At 46.7% G+C, this 7,500-nt stretch overlaps 1 protein-coding gene across 1 annotated transcript in view; it reads left to right on the top strand.

Annotated features, from left to right (window-relative positions):
* Nucleotides 1–7,500, top strand: part of LOC126574402 (sex determination protein fruitless) — a 20,690-nt gene that overhangs the window by 11,778 nt on the left and 1,412 nt on the right. The window contains exons 7-8 of the mRNA XM_050234628.1: nucleotides 7,012–7,112; nucleotides 7,272–7,500. The exon at nucleotides 7,272–7,500 is cut by the window's right edge and continues 447 nt beyond it. Coding sequence (XP_050090585.1) covers nucleotides 7,012–7,112; nucleotides 7,272–7,500 — 330 coding nt within the window. The remainder of the gene's footprint in view (nucleotides 1–7,011; nucleotides 7,113–7,271) is intronic.

Here is a 7,500-nt window from a genome sequence, read left to right as displayed (position 1 = left end):
CACATATACTCTTGTTCCGAAACTAGGCCGGTAGTATGTTACTCTACCTTAGTTTTCTAACTATCCATCTAGATATATTCTCTGGATAACTCCTTTACTACACTTTTTCTGTCGCCACTAAACTTTTCCCTAACCAAAATTGTTCTTCTTTCTCCTCCTCATCTTTTCTGCTATTATCTTTCTTCTTTTTCTGCTTCTGTGTTCTCTTGTGCTTCTCATTGTGCTCCCTGAACGATTCAATTCTTTGGTGCACCTCTCTTCCGTAACGAAGCCAGCGAACGAAGCGAAGAACAGAAAGTTACTTTTCGCAGCCACTAAGGCCGCTGCACTAAGCAGCCCTGCCGGTTTACAGCGGCTAGTGTTTTACCCGAGTTTAAATAACATTCCTGTGTGGCAAAGCACACCGCTACACACTGGCTGCAATTTCGAAGCCTTCGAGAAGTGCTGATGTGCCTGCTGGCCCTAGGTAGTCAGCAAGGGACGGACTGTAGCTTCTGCAAAACCAATTGCTGCTTCGCTCCGAAATGAAATCCAACGAGGCTAGCGTCGATTGACGCTCGCTCTTCGTGTGTTGTTGCGATCGGATAAAGAGAAGGCAACACAGCGCTATTAGATGCACCTGAAGCGACACCGATAATTGTTTCATTGCAATCTGTTCCGAATTCCTCTCTCCCTCTTCATGTCTCGCTCGCTCTCTCTCTCTCTCTGTCTTTCTTTTTTCTTTAATACCTGTCTGTGAGTCTTTTTTCTCACCCACAAACACTCATTCTGCTATTCCCCTTTTTTGATACTGCATTTGCTTGTATTGCCGGTTACATCTTACATGCTCTCGTTCTCGCTCCTCCTCTTCTTCCAATTCCTCCTTATTATCGCTTTTTTTTTCCTCTTCCCTCGTTGTTACTGGTGAATGACCCACACTTTCTTTATCGCTCGCTCGCACGCTCTTTTCACTACTTTTGTTTTCTATCTCTACATTTGTCTGGTAGCCAATCCTTTGTTTTAGTTTTGGTTGGACCTTTTTCCTTGCTTTCAATTTAAAAACAAAAAAAAAAAAAGTTCGCCTTTATCTCATTATTATTACCGATTTGCTCTACATTTTCTCTTTCCTTTGTTCTTATCAAAATACTTTGCTGACCTGCCGATTCTCCCGTTTGCTCTTGTATGTCTTTTTAAACTATTTGATTTATTTTGCAAACCGCAATCTACCTCGTACCGTCTGCAAAACCAACCGAAAGGTGCGTTCCGGGCGTTCCATCATTTGTTTGTTTTCATTTTCACTACCATTGTGCATTCGCCTGCTCATTCCGGGTGAGCATGTGCTGCAACGAGTGATCCATTGGGCCGCTGTGTCGTGACCGGGAAGGTCACATGTCGTTTAACTTTTCCCTTAGCGGCAACACGATTCGGCGCCCGTTCGCTCGTTCATACACCACGGCGAGTGTGAAGGGCCGTGGGGAAATGGAGCAAGAAGGCGTAACATTCTGCTATTGGGAAATGGGGTGGGGCGGGCCATTGAGCAGGATTGTTATTGTTCGCTGTATCCTGCGCTATATCTTGTGGTGCGAATCGATTAAAGGGATTTCGCTGTGTCTTCCCGGGGAAGGGGGAGGTTGCACTGGGGGAGCCCCGCTGGAACCACTGAAACAGATCTGGACCTGTCTGGAGCCGTAGCTCATCTACTGTTCTCTTATCCAGCCGCTTATCACCCCCCCCCCCCCCCCGGCGCTTGCGTTCGTGATATGTTTTCATTCGTGTTATTTCGTTACATCTTGCTGTTTGATGCCGGCGCCATTCTCTCGAGTTAGCACAAACCAATTGGACAGGGGGTTCGTTCCGTCAATAGAAATCGCTGCGTTCAAACGGTGCCCATCAGCACATCAGCACGTCAATACAGCGGCAATTACACAACTGAAAATCTATGATTAAAAAAACAAAAAACGAAAAGAAGGCGAAAAAACGCACGGCCAGGCGAGTATTAACGGCTAAAGGTAGCCCAAAGGGCGCATATAAAGATAGGGAGCTAGGATTATAAGTAAGTACTTAATGCTAAAGGGGCAGGGAAACGACGCAACTCACAACAGTGAAGGTCCGCCGGTCCGCACAGCGCAGCGGCACTGGCCCTCACGGTGTCAAACAATAGCAAATGCGGGGGCGGCATTGACGAAATATGTATTGTGTGTATGAGTGTATGTGCGTGTGTGTGTGTGTGTGTGTGAGTGCTTGAACTGAATGTGCTTGAGATTGAGGTTCAGGTTTTGGGGCAGATCAGAGGAAGCCGGATTTATCGGAAACCGCGGTGGATGATTTCTTGGCGGAGGCGGCCCCTGGCGGAGGATTGAACCATGTGCGTGCGCTCACACGTGCGCTCTTTCTCTCTCTCTCTCTCTCTCTCTCTCTTTTTCTCTTTCTCTTCTGCTCTCTTTCCACTCTCCCCCTCTGACTTCCACTATTTCTCGCTAGTTGAGATCCTTGCGTTCTCGTTCGTTTTCAAGGTGTCGCGTAATTCGTCCTGGGGCGCTCGTCAGTTGATGCCGTCCATCTGAATTGGATTGGGTCGCTGGTTGTTTGCATTTTATTTTCGCGCTCACTCCTACCTTGCTTTTATTACTTTGTTTCGTGTGTTCTGGCTTCGGTTTTCATCCGCGGTTCATCTTCAGTTCAGTGCATTACGTCCTTTCCCCTTATTCCTTTCTGATATTTCCTTTACCCCTCCGATCCGCTTGAATTGTCGCATCCCCATAGCAGAGTTCTAGCCAAGTGATATGGAACATGTCCTTCGTGTTCAAAGTTTTTTGCGTTCATTTTTAAATGATTAGATCCATAGATTCACACAGAAAAGGATAGAATATCATTTCGGGGCGGTATTTTGAACGTGCTAACGTGGTCTGGTCATTTTTCCAGCAACAACAAAAAAACTTTTCAATCATTTGACGTCCCAAATTTTTAGCTCAGAATTCTGTCGTGTGTGTGGGCGGCAGGGTAATAGTCCATTCTTTTCGTTTGTTTTTAAGTATGCGCGTGTTTGTGTTTTTTTTTTTTTAAATTGCGTCTTCTTTTTTTGTTGTTGGCCAAATGCCTTGCTATGAGCAAATGTTGCGTTCTAGAATAGAGACTACACACAGACACACACAAACACACACACACACACACACACACCGGTAGAAGCAAAAACATTTTAAAAAGGAAATCATCCTTAAAACTAGTAACGCTAGTCGGCATAGAGCGTCCCCTCCCCCTCACCTCCCTCCCCTTAACCTATTGCGCAATTGTTATGGTGCAGCTGTACTCGCTACTCGTGTGTCGTCTTGTGTACTACTCGTGTTTCATTTAGCTGAATTTCGGTTTGCTATCCACTCCATCCCATCCCTTTTTTTTTTTTTGATCAATTTCTCGCAATAACCCCGCTCCCCCGCCCTCCTCAACCCCCCTTAGGCCCTTTCCCTCGACAAGCTCATCCCGTTACATGCTGATAAGCTGATAGTGAGTTTGATTTCGATGACTAGCAATGGCTGCTCGCGTTACACACTGAATAGAATAGCTACAATACAAATCGCTTAAAATCAGATACCCATTGCATTGCCTGACCGTTTTGAGTCGAAGAATAAACATAAACATAAACATATGATCACATATGCGAGTGCGGGAGTATTTATCTCCTTTTGTTTTTGCAATGTAACCTGCGATGTCTTTCATTTCCCCTTCCAGTTCATTTCAGCGTCCCTGCTGTCCACTGTTTTCTCTTCCCGATCATTTCCTAGTTTGCTTGACTGTTTGATGACCGTCTCTCTCATTGGTTTCCGCCCTTTTTTGGTTGCGTGTTCCCATTGCATTGTTAAAACAGCTATCTGCAGTGTAGTATCTGTCGTCTCTCCATCTGATACCCTTCCAATCAACAAAGCGACTATAAAAACGAAACACAAACCCACCTACACCAACACACTCACACATAAACAAACACACACACACTCACACCGAGGCCGCAACTGCATCAACAACGTGAACAATCGCCCAAGCCCAAGAGAGAATGTCATTAATAGGTCGATGTTGCTGCTGTTGCTGCTTTAGGCAATTTAGGGCTCCGATCCGATCCGATCCGATCCGATCCGATCCGATCCGAGGCACAGTCACTCCAGCCCGCCTGCCCACCAATGCATCCCCTTCCCCCGTGAAACCCTTGAAAACGCACGCGCTCTGCCCCCCTCCCCCCCCCTTCGCACACGTTACTGTGTGCGTTTTCATTCATACCTAATTAGCATTATTAGTGCGTTACGTGTGATGAGTTTGTGTTATTCAACCCCCCCCCCCCCCACCCCGCCCCCGCGGCAACCACCATTCCCACTTCCTCACTTTCTCCACTAGCTCCCTCTCATCCTACCTATCCCAAATTCCTTTTATCCGCTAAGTTAAGCCTAGATTTAGAACAATAGGAATCAAACAGTTAGCAATCCAGCCCGACCGGTTTACAAAATTACACTGACACACATACGAGAGAAAAAAAAAGAAAAATGATATAGATATATATATGAAAAAAAAATTATATCTATACATATGTAATGGTATGTATGTGTGTGTAAGTGTATGTGTGTGGGTGTGTTAGTGCTTATAGGGTCCTATTTCAGTAGGGCGATCGCTTGCTGCCACCACTGTTCATGCTGTCGAGCCTTGAGCACAACGATATCATGTACGTAGAAATGAACATAATGAGCTATAACAAGAATTCAACGCCCCAAGGCGATGGTTAGATTGCGCTAAAGGAATAGGACCCATAGCCACATACCCTTCTCGTTCACTCTCTCTCTGTCTCTCTCTCTCTCTCTCTTTCTCTCTCTCTTTCTCCCTCTTTCTATCTCTCTCCCTCACTCTCTCTGTCTCGCTCTCGCTCTTGCTATATATACACTTCTATATATATATATATATATAAACATAAATACATATACATAGGATAGCTATCGATATGTAAGCGTTCCTCTAGTCGTTAGTTTTGTTGTTATCTACGAACATTACTTATTATCGTTTCGTTTCATTTGATCGCTCTCTCTCTCTCTCTCACTCTCTCGTTTCTGTAAGCCCTTCTCTTATTACGTTAAGTTTAGTGGGTTTTTGCCTTTAGTTTTCTTGCCCCCCTCCCCCTCCCCCCCTTCCTTCCTTCCAATTTCATCTCTTCCCTTTTTTTCCTCTTGGGTAGTTCCGTGTTGATGCTTTTTTCCGTGGCCATGCTCTAGCTGGAAACTCAGCCGAAGCTTCCTGTTCATGTCGGCGTTTTTTTTTTTTTGTAATAGGTTGCCGGTGACATGGTACATACAGTTGAGTCCAACTTCTTTTATTAGTAGCACAGTAACTTACCATGCGCCTCCATTGATTGGTTGGTATGCTGACCCAAACAGTGGCATCGTTCTCGTGTCGTTTTCATACGAATTTGGTCTTGCGCTTTTGCCTGGATAAGTTAGTTTGTTCTTGCTGTGGGAATTAGGGACGGGGATTTGCCTTGGCAAATGCAAAAGCCCCGAGAAATTTACCATGCGCCTCCATTGATGCCATCGTTGCTGGGCCACTATGTGGTCAACACATAAAAGTGTTTCCGTTGCAGAGAGAGAGTGCTTTGGAATGAATTCTCGGGGTCTTAGAATAGAGAGCATTACTCATAAAATGTAACTTCTCAAACGGCAATCTCTCTTTCAGTAAATCTCTCTCTCGATTGCTTGCTCCAGTTTGTTCTACAACTGTTGGCAAGACGATTCTATTTGATTTGTCTTGCGTTTTCGCTTGGATAAGTTTGTTTGTTTGGGGAAGTTACCATCAAATGCAAAAGCAATCCGACAATTCACGCCTGTGTATCGATAATACTCAGTTATCCGTCGAACTATATGCACGAAGTAGTAGAGAGAGTGATAGAGAAAGAGAGAATGAGAGAGAGAGAGAGAGAGAGAGAGAGAGAGAGAGAGAGAGAGAGATAGGGAAGGAAAGTGAACAAAAGAAAAGCAAAAAATAGAAAGAAAGAAAAGAGAAACAAAAAGTTAAAAAAAAGCAAAGGAGAAGTAAAACATAATGTAAACACTGCAACCAATGGGGCCTGCAACCGGCCTAACCAACCCAACCCAATCATTCGGAAACGCGCATCAAACGGAACCTACCCAATCCCCTTTTTATTTTCACGTCCCTCCTCTTTAGCAAACCCCTCACCTATCCCCGCCAAAAACCCCTCTACCACTCTTTAAATCTTCGCATAAACATCACTCTAGCAGTAGTGTGTAAAACAAAAAAACCGAAGAGGAAAAGAAAAGAAAAGAAAAACCGACCGAATCCATCCATCTGCCTTTATTGTAAACGCATACCTTTACCCCCCGGTGTTGTCCGCTCGCTGTTCGCAGCGCAGGTGTGTGTGTGTGTTTTTTTTTGTTTGTTTTTGTAGTTGTTGAGCGCCGCCGCCGCCGTCGCCGCCACCGAAGCCGCCGGTGTTCTGTTTCGGTGCAAGGCGGTGGGTGCAGGAGGGTAGGGGAGGGCAATTTTGCCTTTTTTTTTCTTCTTCTTCTTCTCGACGATCGATCAGATCCACCCGTCCGGCGATCTCGTGTGCCGCGCTCTACTCGGCCTCTCTACCACCGTCCGTGGCCCGCCGGCTGGCGCGAGGAGTGTGAGTGCGGGTGGTGGTAGAGGAAGTCGAGCATGAGAGGTGTGGCGGGAAGGGGCGGCGGACGGAACGGAAACTATGATCGAAAAGCCCAATGCCAAAAACCCAACCCAAAAGAAAACAAAAAAAAACAAAACAAAACTCCACGAGGGGAAAAGCATGACGATCGCAAGGACGAAGAGGGAGACAAAACAAAACAAAAAAAAAAAAAAAAAAAGAGAAAGAGAAAGGAAGAGGAACGGCGAAGAATATGATGAACGCCGAAGGAGACGCGCTCGGTGTGTGCGCGGGGAGGCTTCCCCCGTAGGCCCTCCCCGTTTTGTAGTAGTGTGGTGAGGCGTGACTCGTGACGCCCTTTCTTGTGTGCCCTGTGTGCTTTGCAGGTGACCGTATGTTACGTCTTGCGATGGCGTCACGTCACCATCAACACCAGCAGCACCACAGCCACCCCCAACACCACCATCACCACCATCACCATCATCAGCAGCAGCAGCAGCAGCAGCAGCAGCAGCAGCAACAGCAGTATCAACACCTGCAACAACAACAGCTGCTCCATCACCATCATCATCAGCAGCAGCAGCAGCTAAGCAACAACCAGAAGCAGCAGCAGCAGCACCTGTCGTCGGGTTTGCATCCTCGCGAGCTTGCGGCCGGGCTAGTCGCGGTTAACGCGGTCCTCGAAGCGGCCGGTGGCTGCCTAAACGGAAACCGTGCCGCTGAGGCCGCCAGAGCCGGTGGAACCAGTCCCGGTGATGGTCCAGGAAGAGGAACAGGTGGAGGAAGAAGTGGAGCGGAGGAAGGAGGAGGAGGAGGAGGAGGTAGTGAGTGCGGTGAGGATTACGATGGTTGCGATGGTGGTGGCGCAAAGGTTG

This window comes from Anopheles aquasalis, chromosome X, assembly GCF_943734665.1.
Source record: "Anopheles aquasalis chromosome X, idAnoAquaMG_Q_19, whole genome shotgun sequence".
In the NCBI taxonomy this organism is placed as follows: domain Eukaryota; kingdom Metazoa; phylum Arthropoda; class Insecta; order Diptera; family Culicidae; genus Anopheles; species Anopheles aquasalis.
Note: the sequence above shows the minus strand (reverse complement) of the source record. Positions and strands in the feature narration are given on the sequence as shown.